The sequence below is a fragment of the Dryobates pubescens genome, chromosome 10 (genome assembly GCF_014839835.1).
Source record: "Dryobates pubescens isolate bDryPub1 chromosome 10, bDryPub1.pri, whole genome shotgun sequence".
Lineage (NCBI taxonomy): Eukaryota > Metazoa > Chordata > Aves > Piciformes > Picidae > Dryobates > Dryobates pubescens.
In genome coordinates, this window is record NC_071621.1 from 29,864,852 (window position 1) to 29,883,028 (window position 18,177).

An 18,177-nucleotide genomic window follows, 5' to 3' on the forward strand; every position below is an offset into this window, starting at 1 on the left:
GACCTTTGAGATCATCGCATCCAACCCATCAACCAATCCAACTCACCTAAACAACTAAACCATGGCACCAAGCACCCCATCAAGTCTCCTCCTGAATACCTCCAATGATGGTGACTCCACCACCTCCCCAGGCAGCCCATTCCAATGGGCAATCACTCCCTCTGTATAGAACTTCTTCCTAACATCCAGCCTAAACCTCCCCTGGTGCAGCCTGAGACTGTGTCCTTTCATGGATACATCATTTCAGATAGAAGAATGTATTTTAAGCTGTGTCCTCAAATATCACACTGCATAATCACTATTTCTGCCTTTTTTTTTAATAAGTAACTGGAAGTTAAAAATGCACACAAAACAATGATCACATTTTAAATTATTAGTCCATTATTAATGTGAGAGTTTGGGCTGGGTGCCTTCTGCTGCTGCCACATGGGGTGCACCTCTGGTGCCCCGGGTGTCCAGCCCAGTGGGTGGATACAGGAAGCTGCGTATTTCATACCCATAATGTCCTGCTCCCTATAAATCTATCAGCAAGGTCTCACACTTCCTCTTTCTTCCCTCACTGCCCCCATGGGGGATGCTCCCTATCTGGTAATGGAGGGGGAGTTATCTCAAAGCCTCTTAGGCCTGGCTAGGCCTAATGCCAAGAGGAGAAGGGGGAAGGGCAATCTCAGATCCAGCCAGCTGAGATTAGCCTAACAGGGGGAGGGTCGGAAGAAAGAGCCCTGGGGGTTTTGAGTGTGCCCTCAGGTAGGGAGAAAGGGAATGCTGGGATGCTTCTGGGTGTGCTGTGAGGGACTCTGTATGCTTTGGGATCTCTTTTGTCACTGTGCTTGTAGTTCTCTGTAACACACTGCTTTTCCATTTAAACTTTCCATCACTTCTGCAATCTGTTTGAGTCTCTTTTTTTTTTCTGCCCCGGTGGGAGGCAAGGGAGGATCTGTCTCAAACCACCACAATTACATAACTTAAACTTTGTAATAAATTAAAGCATAATTCTGTTCACATACGGTACGTGAAGTAGTTGAAAATTGGTCCTGTAAACCCATCTTGTGAAGCTTGATCCTTCAGAGGAGACAGCAATGGTTCTAATTCCTCTATTTTATATAGCCCAGGAACTTCTCCTATTTCAAGAATGAATTAAAACATCAGATATACTTCTTCACAGATATAATTCTTCACATTTCTTTGAAGAATTTCCTTGAATTCTCTATATAGAGAATTTGAGTACAGCAGTAATCACCTCCACACTTTCATGAGTATCACCCCACATACTTCATCATTCTTTTCATGACACTATAAAAGCAACAAACCAAATTAACAATCCATTTAACCTAAACTCTATTTGTTTCTGAAAGACACTTCAAAAAAAATCATTCAAATCTGCTGAAAGACCATGATATAATACTGCATACAAACCAAATCAAACCAGACTTTGTCATACACCAGAAAACAGAAACATGTAAACAAGTAGTAGGTCCTCAGATACAGAGGTTTAACACTGAATGTTGAGAATCACAGAACCACAGAATATTAGGGGTTGGAAGGGACCTCAAAAGATCATCTAGACCAAGCCCCTGCCAGAGCAGGATCACCTATACCAGATCACACGGGAATGCATCCAGGTGGGTCTTGAATATCTCCAGAGAGGGAGACTCCACAACATCCCCAGGCAGCCCATTCCAGTGTTCCATCACCCTCACTGTGAAACAATTGTTCCTAATATTTCCATGGAATTTCCTATGCCTCAACTTCCACCCATTGCCCCTTATTCTGTGATTGGGCATCACCAAGAAGAGCCTGACTACATGCTCCTGGCACTCACCCTTTACATATGTATAAACATTAATGAGGTCACTTCCTTAGTCTCCTCCTCTCCAAACTAAAGACCCTCAGCTCCCTCAGTCTCTTCTTGTAAGGAAGGTGTTCCACTCCCACCAAGTAAACTGGTGATAAGCGACATGGTGAAGGCTCATATTGTAAAGAGACTTGGATTTGCAGCTGGGAGATAGGAATATCTGGTGCTCTTATCAGCTCTTATACTAGTGCAATTCAAAAAATAACAAAACATTTAGTAAGTTAAGACTCAGTCCTTGACTGATCATTCTGATCAAGGAAAAGAGCTATACAACAAAACTGAGTCACTTTTGTTATTGTTATTTATAGTCTTATTATTTTCGGACAAGTGGACTTTGCTGGTGTTCATTTAAGTAAAGAGCTCAGTCTACACAATCCAGGAAAACATTGAGACACCTCTCTTTTTAGAAAAGGGAAGTAGAACACATTATCACTTTATTGTTACACTATTATAAAAAACTCCTTTGAAATAAGTTACTTAACTTGCAGCTTTGGGGAACTGAAAGCACCTGCACTGTATTGGTAGTTCAAATGGTAACTAAATGAACAAGTCAGTTTCTCATGTACAAACACTCTAGCTAAAACACTGTAGAAAGCTAACTGAAACTTGTGATATGGGCATAAAGTTAGAAAACATCACTTAAAACTGTCTCATTGAGCTAACTCCATGTGGCCAAAGTAGTACCATAATCTTTTCTGGCCTTGTCATACCTGAAGACAGTAAACTGTTGATCATCTCAAGGAACATGGAATGAACAAACTGATAGTCTTCGAGCAGCAACACCACCTGCTGTGCTTCAATGCCTGCAAGCTCCATCACCTAGAAGCAGAGATAACATTTAAATCTTAGTATATGCAATACATACATTGTTCATATGAGAATGATAATCTTTCCTGATTACATAGTACATACATCTTTTCTCCACAGCATCTGCACTCCTGTATCTTTACAAAGATTATTAGGTGATTCAGTAAAGCGAAACATCAAAGATAAAGAACTTTCTACCTAAATGTACAGCTTGATTATGAAAAAATAACCAAAACAGACTCTCTCACACAGTGTTATTTGCATTCCACATGTGACTCAGTTATAGAGTTGAATCACTTTTTTGCAAGGGTTTAGCTCTAAAATGTTATTTAGCATTGCTGAAGGTACTGAGAACTCCTGATTCAAAGCTTGCATTTGTTTTTAAATAACATGCACACTTTCATCAAGTCACTAGAATTTTACTTGATTCAGCTAATATTTTATTAACTGTTAAACCATAGCAGAGACAAAAAATAAACATTTATACAAATATCAAAAATATACACATTAAAAAAAAAAAACCCCACTTTCCAATATTCACATTTACTCAGAATTTACCAGGCCCATGATGCTTGTAGAAACAGCTCTGGTTTCCAAAAAAACCAGAGTTTTAGCTAATTACTATAAAGAACAATTCATACATCTAGACACTGAGAACTCCTAAAAATCCACTTGCTCCATTTTGACTGCTGACATTTTGGGTTTTTAAACTCTCTCTTCATTCAACACTTTCACATCCTTCAAATTCTCATAGTTTGTTTCTTTTTAATACACACCTACAACACTACAAAATAGAAGACCCTGAGTGACTTACATATTTAATATCGTTTTTGAACTGCTTCAGCTCATAGCCTCTGGAAATTTTGGGAGTAACCAGAAGAGCTCCATGCATATGACTGACTAAGGAGGTAACTGTTCGACGACCTACACCACTCCGTCCTGCCAAGAGAAGTGATCCACCGGGAAAGCTCAGCACTCTGTCCACTTTAGACATGTAACTGAGGACTTCTGGGAACAGTAAAATCTCTAACTCTCTCTTGTCTCGCCCATAATGAATAATACCCTATTGAAAAAAAAAATAAATTTGACCATTATTAATTAATTTTTAAAAAAGGCAATAAGGTATGAAAGCATGCAAGACTTAAAAGTTTAGAAAAGAAGAGGCTGAACAATGAAGACATCATGTTGGTATTAGAATAGGATAGAATAGAATAGAATAGGATAGGATACCATACAATACAATACAATACCATACAATACAATAAACCAGGTTGGAAAAGACCTTTGAGATCATTGAGTCCAACCTATCATCCAACACTATCTAATCAACTAAACCATGGCACCAAGCACCCCATCCAGTCTCTTCCTAAACCCCTCCAGTGACTCCACCATGTCCCTGGGTAGCCTATTCCAATGGCAAATCACTCTTTCTGTGAAGAACTTCTTCCTAATATCCAGCCTAAACCCACCCTGGTGCAGCTTGAGACTGTGTCCTCTTGTTCTGGTGCTGGTTGCCTGGGAGAAGAGACCAACCCCTACTTGGCTACAGCCTCCCTTCAGGTAGTTGCAGACAGCAAGAAGGTCTCCCCTGAGCCTCCTCTTCTCCAGGCTAAGCAACCCCAGCTCCCTGAGCCTCTATTCATTACAAATAAGTTATTTATATATGACAGAATTTAGAGACCTCATATACCCTTTATCTGCAATGAACAGATGATATTACAAACGCATTTACAAGAGCCTATAGCGATAGGACCAGGAGCAATAGTTTCAAACCAGAGAAGAGCAGAATTAGATTGGATGTTAAGAACAAATTCTTTACCATAAGGGTAGTGAAACACTGGAACAGGTTGCCCAGGGAGTTAGTTGTGGCCCCATCCCTGAAGATATTCAAGGTGAGGCTAGACAAGGCTCTGAGCAACCTGATCTAGTTCAGGATATCCCTGCTTACTGCAGAGGAGGCTGGACTAGATGATCTTTGAAGGTCCTTTCCAAACTAAATCATTCTGTTATTAGTCTCAGAACCAGGATCCTCTAGATGTCTTTAACATATTGAAATAGAAATCTACCACTGAACTAATTCATTTTAAATAAAGGACCAGAAGAGAGTCTGAGCTGTGTCCATGACTACAGATTAACCAGTATAAATTCAGGCAGATGTTTTAGGCAGCTAATTGCCACTGAATTGCAGATCATGGAATTTCATAGTGAAACAGACATAATAGCAGATTGTGAGATTACATTCAGGCTATGTTATATTTAATAAAACCTCATCCTTGAAGCCCAGTGTAATTGTGTAGTCAGAAAAACCCCAAACAAATCCTCCAACTGGACTTTCTTTCCTATACAGTCTACTGGTCACAAGCTGGCAGTTAAGGAGAGGGAGTGGTTTCCCATCTACAAGAGCAGTCCATCAAACACTGCTAATAAGGGAAGAGAATCTCAAAGCTCTCATCCTGAATATCAGTCATCCTAGCAGAGTTAACGTGTTTGCATTTCCTCATCAAGCTCATTTTTTGTACTCTACTGCTCAAAAGCAGGTCAGCTATCCAAACAACACATTTGCACTTCTTCCAATAAAAATTGTGTTAGCAAATTACACATTCAAAAAGTAAACATTTAATAACCACTTTGGTACTCAACCAGCACACAATACATCAATGTTTCTCAAAAATGTTGTTCATTAAATGGTTGCAAATTACAGCAAATATGGCTGATGCCCTCTTATTAAAATAACTTTGCTGCATGATACTTTCTGCTGCCTGCCACACAGCATCACAAACCTTCCCTAGCTTCACTAAATTCAAAAGATGATCCCCCTAAAGAAGCAGCAGACCTCACCCTAAACCTGGTGCTCACATGTTACTTTACTGGGAAAAAAAATAAGGCTAGAATAAGTGCTGTGAATCCTTGCAGTGTATATTCTTGTCTCACTTTTTGAATAATATCTTTCAGGTCAGTTGAGTTTAGTCTGCCAAGCGGCCTCCCATGTGGTGGTAGTGCCTGTCCCGATGTGATGAATGCCTCTTGACAAGCTCCCCATGTTACATAAAAGGTATCTGTGAAAGCAGAAAGAAACATTTAAAAGTTTAGGTGCTCAACTCATATGCTATGAGACTTGATCTGAGTAGGCAGTACCTGAACAAGTATTTCAAGTCTGTGTAGCAAGCATCAAAAAGTTTACCTGCCATATTGTCCAGAACATCTGAACCCAAATCATCCTGAAACACTTTCATCAAAATATTATCAAATATGTGAAGTTCTTTCCTGCCAACAATTTTGTCACGGAATAAACGATGAGCTTCATAAGCAACAATTTCCAATACATAGTCTGCAGTTTGTGTTGATGATCCTACAAAATTGAAGAAGAGATTTGACTTTACATATTTGTAATAGAATTAACCAGGTTGGAAAAGACCTTTGAGATCATCAAATCCAACCCATCACCCAACACCATCTAATCAACTAAACCATGGCACCAAGTGCCTCAACCAGTCTCCTCTTAAACACCTCCAGTGATGGTGACTCCACCACCTCCCTGGGCAGCACATTCCAATGGCCAATCACTCTTTCTGTGAAAAATCTCTTCCTAACATCCAGCCTAAAACTCCCCTGGTACAGCTTGAGACTGTGTCCTCGTGTACTGGTGCTGGTTGCCTGGAAGAAGAGACCAACCCCCACCTGCCTACAACCTCCCTTCAGGTAGTTGTAGACAGCAATAAGGTCTCCCCTGAGCCTCCTCTTCTCCAGGCTAAGCAACCCCAGCTCCCTCAGCCTCTCCTCCTAGGGCTTGTGCTCCAAACCCCTCTCCCCAGCTTTGTTGCTCTTCTCTGGACATGTTCCAGCAACTCAACATCTTTCCTAAACTGAGGGGCCCAGATCTGGACACAGTCCTCAAGGTGTGGCCTAACCAGTGCTGAGTACAGGGGCAGTAACTCTCATATTTCTCAAATTTTCCATTTCAAAATAGGAGACTGAAAATGAGTGAAATTACGTACCAGCAGGACCGCATCGGTAAGTAATAAACAAGAGAGAAAGTAAACATTATCAAGTGGTTTTTAATAAAACAAGTTATCCAGTTGAGTGCTAATATTCTGATGAAAATGAATGAGGTGCTGCACACTGCGTGAAAATTAAAATACCAAATACCAAGTGATGAAAATAAGAAAAAGAAAAAGACTGCTAACAAAAACTGAAATAGCAACAAGTACCCCAGTACTTTCTGCACAATAAACAGTAAGTATACTTATAAACAATAAGTATACTTATAAAATAACAGTAAGTACCCCAGCATAGTCTGTATTATAAAATGCCACTAGGGAACAAAAAGCTTCAATATTCTTCACAAAAGAAAGAAGGTGAGATGGGCAACTGACATGGCATAATGTTCATCGCTGGAAAAGCTTATGCATATGCCACCTTCAGATACAACAATGGAGTCCTTACATGGGCTGAGATTGCATATTCACTGATTGTGTAGCTGTTCTGACCTCATACAAGCTACATTTATGCCATTTGCTCACCCCAGAAAACAAAAGGAGAGCTAGAACAACATTCTTACCACTTTTATACTCTCTAAGCAGTCCTCTATAGACTAGACTAGACTAGACTAGACTAGACTAGACTAGAATAGACCAGGTTGGAAAAGACCTTCAAGATCATCACATCCAACCTATCATCCAACACCATCTAATCACTAAACCATGGCACCAAGCACCCCATCCAGTCTCTTCCTAAACACCTCCAGTGATGGTGACTCCACCACCTCCCCAGGCAGCCCATTCCAATAGGGAATCACTATCTCTATGAAGAACTTCTTCCTAACATCCAGTCTAAATCTCCCATGGCACAGCTTGAGACTGTGTCCTCTTGTTCTGGTGCTGGTTGCCTGGGAAAAGAGACCAACCCCCACTTGGCTACAGCCTCCCTTCAGGTAGTTGTAGAGAGCAATAAGGTCTCCCCTGAGCCTCCTCTTCTTGTAACCCTTTAACCAATGTGAGAGAGAAACACATTAAGGAGTAATTGCTCATGATCTAGTAATAACAATAATTTCAGAGACAAAATTAAGATTTGAAAGCAGCCTATGCTGTCTATTTGGAAAAGCAGGAAAAAAAAATGAATTCCCTTACATTTGCAAATTGAGGAAAGAAAGAAATTTCAGACTAAACTGTAATTATCATGCATTTCCAAATTGTGAGAATATTTGGGCTATTGTGCAAATATTTGTAACCTTTCACACAGATGAGAGAGCTTTCTTCATGTTTTCTGTATGTTTAAGGTTGCTTACATACTACTTCTGTTAAAAAGGTCAGATGAGGTGTATCAGTTGCAGTTTTGCAGTCCACTCACCACATTTATACAACCAGGTATAAAAAGGCAAGTATAAGGAGCAAGTTTCTAGGAATTCAGAAGACAGAAAACAGGCTCAAAACCCCTGAATTAACTGGTAGTCATTTTTAACCCCTACTTAAGAGTTACAGACAGTTCAGAGTTCAGAAGTGCCATGTTGTCCACAGCAAGCCTGAAAGCAGTAGTAATTTAGGCCATTTTAGAGCTGTTTTATCAATGAAAACCAAGTAAGTGACTTACCAGCTGCTAAATCATATCTAAACAGGCCAAGAACCCACTGAGTAAGAATACAGGGTGTAAAGAGGTAATGACTGTGATCATCAACTGTGAATTTCGCTCGTACCTAAAACAGAAGGGGAGGAAAAATGTGATGTTTTAAAATACAGAACCCTTAATATTTCTATAAAATACCAGATAAATTAGGGGGTTTCTTTGGCTCATATATTTAGATATTTTATTAATGCATTCTTTAATATTTTTTTAAAACAAAGAAATTAATTTTTTTAATCTTGCTTTCTGATCATAAAATACTTTCTCATGATTGGAACATTTTTCCTGTAATGTTTCTGATGCAAACAATTGCACAAATCACCTAGGATTGCCAGTGCAGTGTTATTAGACAATAGCAGTATCAAACATAATATGCAGAAGAAATACAAGTGTATCCAAACTACCTAGCAAAGACTTCTCGTAGAAATACTAATTCTTCATCCAGAGAGTATGTTTGAATTTACAATGATGTCTTTAATTGAAAGAATAACTGCCTTCATCAGTTCTTTGGTTCAAGTGTGATGAGATTTCAACTTGGATTTCTTAAAATATATTGAAAATACCATATATATATTGATGATCTGGATGAGGGGTTTGAGTCAGTCATCAGTAAATTTGCAGATGACACCTAGTTGGGAGCAGGTGTTGATCTGCTAGAGGGTGGAAGGGCTCTCCAAAGGGACCATGACAGGCTGGACAGATGGGCAGAGTCCAACATGACATTCAACAAGTCCAAGTGCCGGGTGCTGCACTTTGGCCACAACAACCTCAGGCAGAGCTACAGGCTGGGGTCGGAGTGGCTGGAGAGCTGCCAAACAGGAAAGGACCTGGGGGTGCTGATTGGCAGCCGGCTGAACATGAGCCAGCAGTGTGCCCAGGTGGCCAAGAAGACCAATGGCATCCTGGAGGCTCAGGGAAGACCTTATTGCTGTCTACAACTCCCTGAACGGTGGTTGTAGCCAGGTGGGGGTTGGTCTCTTCTCCCAGGCAACCAGCACCAGAACAAGAGGACACAGTCTCAAGCTGCACCACGGGAAGTTTAGGTTCGAGGTGAGGAGAAAGTTCTTCACAGAGAGAGTTGTTAGCCATTGGAATGGGCTGCCCAGTGAGGTGGTGGAGTCACTATCCCTGAAGGTATTCAAGAGGGGATTGGCTGTGGCACTTGAAGCCAAGGTTTAGTTAGTCATGAGGTGTTGGGTGATAGGTTGGACTTGATGATCTTTGAGGTCTCTTCCAACCTTATTGATTCTATGATTCTAGCCAGTGACTGTGCAGACATTATAATCATAAAGGTTGGCTTTGTTCATGGTTCACGCATACATTCTTGGAGCACACAACAAGCACTTCCATCTCCACAGTACCCATACCAGTAAAGATATCTATGTGGTTAAGAAAAGCAAGTACTTCAGTGTTCTGCTAGATAAAAGTCTGTAAAATTCTAAGTGGAAGGATAAAACTAATTAATGTGTCTAAATACTTATTTTTTAACAGCACACAATTTTAATAGGTAGTCCTTGATGTCCATCCACCCTGATATCCCTCTGTTCATAATAGCATCCATAACATTTGAGCACAAAACTGTCTCTGCATCCAAACACAACTAGCCACATTTTATAAATCAGGAGGTGAAAGCATAGGTGGGTTAAGATCCTGGCCAAAATTATACAATAAATCTGTAAGAAAGCAAGAGCACTTACTGCTTACTCACCTTCCTCTAATACCTAGGGTTCTCAGCAAAAACCTAGCTCTTACGTTGATATAAACATTATGAAAAAGACATAAACTTGGGTTTTAATATTGATAAACCTTTTTGTTCTCTTGTTAAGACCAAACCCCAATTATTTTATTGAAGAAAAAAAAAAAATTCTGAATTCTCCATCTCTGTGAAATAATAAATTACATTTCCATACTTGTTCATATACTTGAACCATAGATCCTGCTAGCTGATATATTTTTGCAGAAGAACCCCAAACAGGGTGATTCTTCAGGTTTTTCTGTAGTACAGGCTCCAAGTAGGCACTACAAATATTTAGCAGCTGGTCTCTTTCTGGATAGCTACAAAGGGGGAAAAAAGTAAAGCATTAGGGTTTGCCATTGTTAATATTTTTATTAAAAAGATTCCATGAATAGTGTCTCCATCTAGAAGCTAAGTAAATCACAGAATCATAGCATCACCAAGGTTGGAAGACACCTCAAAGATCATCAAGTCCAACCTGTCACCACAGACCTCATGACTAAACCATGGCACCAAGTGCCACATCCAATCCCCTCTTGAACACCTCCAGGGATGTTGACTCCACCACCTCCCTAGGCAGCCCATTCCAATGACTAACAACTCTCTCTGTGAAGAACTTTCTCCTCACCTCGAGCCTAAACATCCCCTGCCGCAGCTTGAGACTGTGTCCTCTTGTTCTGGTGCTGGTTGCTTGAGAGAAGAGACCAACCCCCTCCTGGCTACAACCTCCCTTCAGGTAGTTGTAGACAGCAAGGTCTCCCCTGAGCCTCCTCTTCTCCAGGCTAAGCAATCCCAGCTTCCTCAGCCTCTCCTCATAGGGCTTGTGCTCAAGGCCTCTCCCCAGCTTCGTTGCCCTTCTCTGGACACATTCAAGTCTCTCAATGTCCTTCTTAAACTGAGGGGCCCAGAACTGGACACAGTTCTCAAGGTGTGGCCTAACCAGTGCAGAGTACAGGGGCACAATGACTTCCCTGCTGGCCACACTATTCTTGATGCAGGCCAGGATGCCATTGGCCTTCTTGGCCACCTGGGCACACTGCTGGCTCATGTTTAGGTGGCTGCCAATCAGCATCCCCAGGTCCCTTTCTGTTTGGCAGCTCTCCAGCCACTCACTGATTGTTTTGTTGCAATAGGGCACCAGGGGACAATTTCTAAATGCATCTGTACACCTGTTTAAACTTAAAAAGCAGAAAAAACAAACTCCTTTTCAATTTCTCTGACTTTGTAACCAAACAGCACCTTAGTATAAAGCTACAGAAAGCAGATTACCGAAACTGGTATCATCCATCAGGAAACATACTTCAAACACTTTGCTATGAACAGGTATCTACAGATTGCTCCTTAGCTGATTTCTACTGACAAGAGGCACCAAACAGTACCAAATCTGAAGATCCCAAACTGGTAGAAAAGATGAAAGACTAGAAAAGCCACACCTTCATAAAACTTACACTGAACAAGAGTCCCTCGTATAAACAGAGGCTGAATTGGTGTTAGGAGAGTTAAACTAATTTCCATATACTTACTCAATTGCACAGAGACGAACAATAGAAGTAAATCTGGAGGTAAGTTTATGTCTTCCTAATGTTCCTCCAGCAGACATGGAAGCCACAATTTGGATGTTTTCTAAGCCAACCCATTCCAGATTTTCATCATAAAATCCTTGATACGTAAGAATCTTTAATAATTAAATAAACATTTCATTAAAAGCAAGTCAACAGAGTATCACATTTCAAAAGAATTAAAATGTAATGAGAAGTAGATCATTATCTTAAATGTCAGAGGTATACTGCTCCCTCCAGGTCATTAATGATGATATTGAACAGTTACCAGCTTCCAGCTAAACTTTGTGTCACCACCCTCTGGGTCTGGCTGTTCAGCAACTTTTCAACCTACCTCAGTATCTGTTTGTCCAGCCCACATATTGATAGCTTTACTGAGGATCTTTTGGGAGACAGCATAAATGGCTTTAGAGAAATCCAACAGACTATATCCACTGCTCTCCCCTCAGCTACCAGCTCTGCCATTTCAACATACAGATTCATGAAGTTGGTCATGACTTTGCTTCAGTGAATCCATGCTGATTAATCCTGATGATTTTCTTATCATTCATAAGCTTACTACATTATACCTCATTGAGGCAAACACTTTCTTTATACAAGCCAAATAACACTTTCTTTGCATACAAGCCAAATAAAAAGGTATCTTATTTCTAGCTGGAACCTACATATTCCATCAAAGTACAAACAAAGCTAATGTCAATTAAGATGCTGGATGTTAATTCAGAAATTAATCAAAGTAGGTACTAATTACATAGAATCATAGAATCAATAAGGTTGGAAAAGACCTCAAAGATCATCAAGTCCAACCTGTCACCCAAGACCTCATGAATACTAAACCATGGCTTCGAGTGCCACATCCATTCCCTTTTTGAACACCTCAAGGGATGGTGACTCCAGCACCTCCCTGGGCAGCATATTCCTATTCCCAACAACTCTTTCAGTGAAGAACTTCCTCCTCACCTCAAACCTAAACTTCCCCTGGCACAGCTTGAGACTGTGTCCTCTTGTTCTGTCACAGGTTGCCTGGTAGAAGAAACCAACCCCCACCTGCTCAGGCTACAACCTCCCTTCAGGTAGTTGTAGAGAGCAATAAGGTCTCCCCTGAGCCTCCTCTTCTCCAGGGCTAAACAATCCCAGCTCCCCCAGCCTCTCCTCGTAGTGCCTGTGCTCAAGACCTCTCACCAGCCTTGTTGCCTTTCTCTGGGGCACATTCAAGGGTCTCAATGTCCTTCTTAAATAATTTCCTGCATACTTAGGTGTCTCTATAAATAAGTGACACAAGTTTTCACCTGCTGTAGAAAAGCCACGAGAGTGCTTGTTCCCCATTTATCAGGTTTGGGTAGATTAATATCCTTTAAGTACAAAACCAGCCTTTCACAGTCCTTCGGTCTGTACACTCGCCCAGTGTTTGTACTGATTACAATGCAAGTTTGACTTAATTTCTGCAGAAGATGTTGAGAAGTGGTTTGTGCACTGCAGTGAACTGTAGCAATCTGAGTGGATCGGAGTTGAGAAAATGCATAATGAAGCAGCATCCTGGAAAAGCAAAAACATACACAAATAAGCATAAGTAACACATAACTGACTTAAAATACTCTGTATCCAAAGATATTGTATGCTTGGTATTTAATTAAAATGCATATACTACATACTGTATTAATGCAGTAAGTGATGCATGAGGTTTGCTGAAATTCATAGATTTATAGAATCAATAAGGTTGGAAAAGACCTCAAAGATCATCAAGTCCAACCTGTCACCCAACACCTCATGACTACAAAACCACGGCTTCAAGTGCCATGTCCAATCCCTTTTTGAACACCTCCAGGGACAGTGACTCCACCACCTCCCTGGGCAGCACATTCCAATGGCTAACAACTCTCTGTGAAGGACTTCCTCCTCACCTCAAGCCTAAACTTCCCCTGGTGCAATTTGAGACTATGTCCTCTTGTTCTGGTGCTGGTTTTGAACAAGCTTGTCTTTAAAACTGTAGTATTTTCTATTCAAGAAATTCAAAAGAAGTGTAGTGTACAGGTACACAGAATACCCAGCCTAAATATCCTGTGTATAGTGATCTCACCCCTCTAAATAAGGAATCAACAGGATGAGATAAATTCAGTTGCCTGCCTACAGACATCCAGTGCCTCCTGAGATGAGCTTCACAAACCTTTCAGCTCTTGCTCCATGTCAACATAGGTTTTCCAAAGGTCCTCTACAACTACCTGAAGGGAGGTTGTAGACAGGTGGGGGTTGGTCTCTTCTCCCAGGCAACCAGCACCAGAACAAGGGGACACAGTCTCAAACTGTGCCAGGGGAAGTTTAGGCTTGAGGTGTGGAGAAAGTTCTTCACAGAAGGAGTTGTTGGCCATTGGAATGTGCTGCCCAGGGAGGTTGTAGAACCACCGTCCCTGGAGGTGCTCAAAAAGGCATTGGACGTGGCACTTGAAGCCATGGTTTAGTATTCATGAGGTGTTGGGTGACAGGTTGGACTTGATCATCACAGAATCACAGAATCACCAAGGTTGGAAGAGACCTTGTTGATTCTATGATTCTATATGTAAAAGCCTCATTCAGATGTCTTAGAGGCATAGTCATAGCCTGAATTTTCCCTGTACGTCTTCGTAATAATTTATCTATTTGCCACTACAGAATGTTTGTTCCATCAGTAACTAAGCAAATTATATTCCATATAATAAGATAAAACCACTACAGCAAACTATTAGACACTTTGTCAAATACATAGAAGTATATTTTGCATAAAATAGGAAAAACTTTTTACCCCTTTCCACAACCTTCAGGACCCACAAGAAGAAATGGCTGCTTATTGTCAAAGTCTAGCCAGGGTCTAAAATAATCTAAACCTCTCTGCATGTCAGGAGTTTGGATGACAGGAAGTGTTTGGAGATTACTGAAGTCATCAGCTGTTAGATTTTCAGGTTTTTTCAGCTGATATAGCATTAGCTGTCCAGTGTTCACATCATAATATGTGTCCAAGGGTTTTCTTGGATCAGGTGGAGATTCTTGTGCCCAACTGAATATCTTTAAAAATATAGAGAAAAACCTTCTGTTAAATCCAGAGTTCTGACAACAAAAACATACCATTTCAAGCTAACCTAAAGAATGTTCAAAGAATATCTACTTAGAACAATCTATCTGATTTAGAACAGTCTAAAGAACTATCTATTTAGAACAATATCTATTTAGAACAATCTAAATCATGTTCAAAGAGACCAGACATTTAATTCTTTGATAGTTTTAAGGCTGCCTTTGAAAATTCAATCATATTATGCATATACTTTATGATTAAGTCTTCAAGCAAACAGTAACATCTTGCTCTTTCATGTACTACTTTTTCATAAAGAACATAAAATCAACTGTATCTAGCATAACTTTATATAAACTTTTATTCACCTTAGACAACATAATAATCATAATCATAATAATCCTAAGAACATGATAACTCCTTCACATGCATCAATAGTTAATTCCAGAAGCTGAGTCTAAACCTTTACCATCTGCCCTGTATACATGTTATGGCTCCAGGCTGTCTTTTGGAAGGAACTACAGCCTTCCCACCAAACCAAAACCCAAGTGTGAGTGGGGAGAGAACTATATCCAGGAACAACCCTCTGTAAAAGTTATGGACCAGTATACCCACATGGTTTTCCAAAACTATTCCCTAGTCCTTGTGCCCTTAAGTATCTATACAAAAATAGGACCTCACCTCAGTGCATACAATACATAACCTCAAAATAAAGCTGGTGAAGGCCCTCAGAATTGTATTTCAAGCATTCTGAACAAAACCAAAACCAAACAATACAACCTCAAACTAAATCTGCATTACATATATATAATACATATAAACACACAGTCTGCTATGGTGGGTTCCTGAATAAAACAGTATGGATAGAGTTCATTCTTTTGATGCAGCACCAAAGAATTGCTATCTGGCCTGGATGCACTAAGGAGCATACCATCAACATATGAAACAACTCTTTGTTTTTCAGCTGCTTCTCTACAGACAACACAGATTGCATAGTTAGAACACAGAAAATCACTATTCCTACTATATATACTGAGAAGTATTGAAGAAAGTTGCTGAAAAATATTATTACCTCTCTTGCAAATTCCTGTCGTGACTTCATGTTGAGATTGCCACCAAGACCACGCAACAAGTTAACGATGAACTGTCCACGATCAGTACAGCCACGAAGATGAGACAGTCCATTCATCACAGTTCCAACCAAACTTGTTTCTACCACAGAGTCATTCTGTAAATTGCAAGTTGTAGTAGATTTAAATGCATTCCCAAAAACAAATGTGATGTATTGCTATTGAGTATTACTTCTTGCTCTTTGACACTTCCACAAATGAAGAAAGCTCTCAAAACTGTTGTTGTTCTAGGAAATTCCCATGATACAAAATTATTTTTAGGCACTGATTTGGAAGTTTTAACTTCAGCTGTGTATTGAAGTCATATAGAAAAAGCAATCATTTTGAGAATCTGTAAGGAATGAACATAACTGTATACTGGAAGTCTCTCTCATCATAGAGGACACAGTCTCAAGCTGTGCCAGGGGAGGCTCAGACTAGATGCTAGGAAGAAATTCTACAGAGAGAGAGTGATTGCCCATTGGAATGGGCTGCCCAGGGAGGTGGTGGAGTCACCATCACTGGAGGTGTTTAGGAAGAGACTGGATGGGGTGCCTGGTGCCAGGGTTTAGTTGATTAGGTAGTGTTGGGTGATGGGTTGGACTTGATGATCTCAAAGGTCTCTTCCAACCTGGTCTGGTCTATTCTATTCTATTCTATTCTATTCTATTCTATCCTATCCTATCCTATCCTATCCTATCCTATCCTGCTCTATTCTATGGATTCTTTGTGGATTTTGTTTGTTGGTACCCAAGAGGATTTGCAGCCTCAGGATTAATGTCATGTTTTAAACTCTGTACCCAACTGATGATGCTTCAGAAGTCTAAAAATCCCCATGGGTGAAAGAACCCAGAAGGGGTAGAAACATGGACCATATATGCTGCCCAAAGGGAGGCAATGACATGTCTGCCCGAACACTAGCTTTCTGGTCACACAGTGGGGATTTCTCCTAAATAATGTTTTGTGCAGCATAAGCCACCTGGACCATGCAAATGCAATTCCAGAGGAAGAGAGAGGCAGGGAAGCATCTAGGATCCTTAAAGAAAAAAATCCAATATATGCAGAACAATTATCTTGATGTACATCACAGAATACCAGAATCTAGATAATGGACAAGGTTTTGGATATTCTTTTTCAGTGTGTCATTACATATTACCTTTCACCTATTAAAGCGTATTTCAGTTAAGGTTTTGAGTAGAATACTTAGGTGCTAATGTTATATACCTAGATCCAGGACAAATTAGTGGGTGCTGTTTAAAATTTAGCATTCTGAACAATCAAGCTAAATTTTATACATACCTCTATCAATCTTTTTGACTATTTAGCATTGCATTTCCCCCCTATTACAAGCTTCAGTCTGCACTATGCAACTTGTCAAATTTTAGATGTTGTTTTTTTTTTACTATAAACATCAACTTCTTTTCCATATTTCAGTTTAGACATTCAGATCTTTCAAATACCCAAAAACTTATATAGAAAAATGTCTGGTATGGAGTATTAAAGACAGCTATTAAGTTTCACAGCACTTAGTAGTTAAAATCCTATTAAATATTTCCAAATCTCATGTACAGCAATCAGTTTTTGGAAACTGACTTGAATAATTCCAGTACTGATCTTCCTAAGGAAACAGCCATCCAAAGAGCACTGAGATTTCCTTCTACTTAAAATTTCAAAAGGAGCACAAATGACCTCTTTGGTGTTAAACTAGAAAAGTGAATCATCCTTAGCAGAAGTTGAAATGTGAGCATTCAGTTACCAACCTTCTTCACAACCCAGTTTAAAGCCTTTTCAAAGTAGTCCCCAATCCAATTTTCAAGGTTGTATCTGCATTCTTCAGGCTGACTTCTTAGCCAAGACTGTATCAGAGAATTAAGATCTGTATCTTCATCACTAAATCAAAACAAATAAAACAAGATTCACATAAATACAAGACATCCACATCTTCAGATGAAGAGGTCAAAGGAAAGACAGAATTCCTGAAGAAATTTAGGGAAATACTTTAACCAGAATTTGTAACCAATACTTGGGCTCTCTAAGGGTGAGGTACAAACCAAGAATCACAGTATCACAGTATATTAGAGGTTGGAAGGGACCTCAGGAGTTCATCAGGTCCAACCCCCCTGCCAAAGCAGGATCACTTAGCGTAGTCCACAGGAATGCATCCAGGTGGGTTTTGAAAGTCTCCAGAGAAGGAGACTCCAACAACCTCTCTTGGCAGTCTGTTCCAGTGCTCCGTCACCCTCACAGGGAGACAGTATCAAAAGCTTTACTGAAATCAAGATCTATGATATTCACTGCTCTTCCCTCATCTACCCATTTGGTCATAATTTCATAGAAGTCTGCCAGATTAGTCAGACAGGTTGTCCCCTTGGCTACTCCTGATAACCTTCTTGTCTTCCATGTGGTTAGAGATGACCTCCAGGATGAGCTGCTCCATCATCTTTCCAGGGCTGGAG

The 18,177-nt window shown here is 40.1% G+C and overlaps 1 protein-coding gene across 1 annotated transcript in view; it reads right to left on the reverse strand.

The window, feature by feature from the left end:
* Positions 1-18,177, reverse strand: part of DYNC2H1 (dynein cytoplasmic 2 heavy chain 1) — a 180,336-nt gene that overhangs the window by 112,750 nt on the left and 49,409 nt on the right. Inside the window, exons 40-51 of the mRNA XM_009896774.2 lie at positions 17,482-17,611; positions 15,685-15,840; positions 14,349-14,608; positions 12,862-13,108; positions 11,537-11,688; positions 10,189-10,333; positions 8,249-8,351; positions 5,844-6,011; positions 5,594-5,718; positions 3,477-3,725; positions 2,566-2,674; positions 1,008-1,121 (exon numbers count right to left, since the gene is read on the reverse strand). Of these exons, the coding sequence (XP_009895076.2) occupies positions 1,008-1,121; positions 2,566-2,674; positions 3,477-3,725; positions 5,594-5,718; positions 5,844-6,011; positions 8,249-8,351; positions 10,189-10,333; positions 11,537-11,688; positions 12,862-13,108; positions 14,349-14,608; positions 15,685-15,840; positions 17,482-17,611 (1,958 nt within the window). The remainder of the gene's footprint in view (positions 1-1,007; positions 1,122-2,565; positions 2,675-3,476; positions 3,726-5,593; positions 5,719-5,843; positions 6,012-8,248; positions 8,352-10,188; positions 10,334-11,536; positions 11,689-12,861; positions 13,109-14,348; positions 14,609-15,684; positions 15,841-17,481; positions 17,612-18,177) is intronic.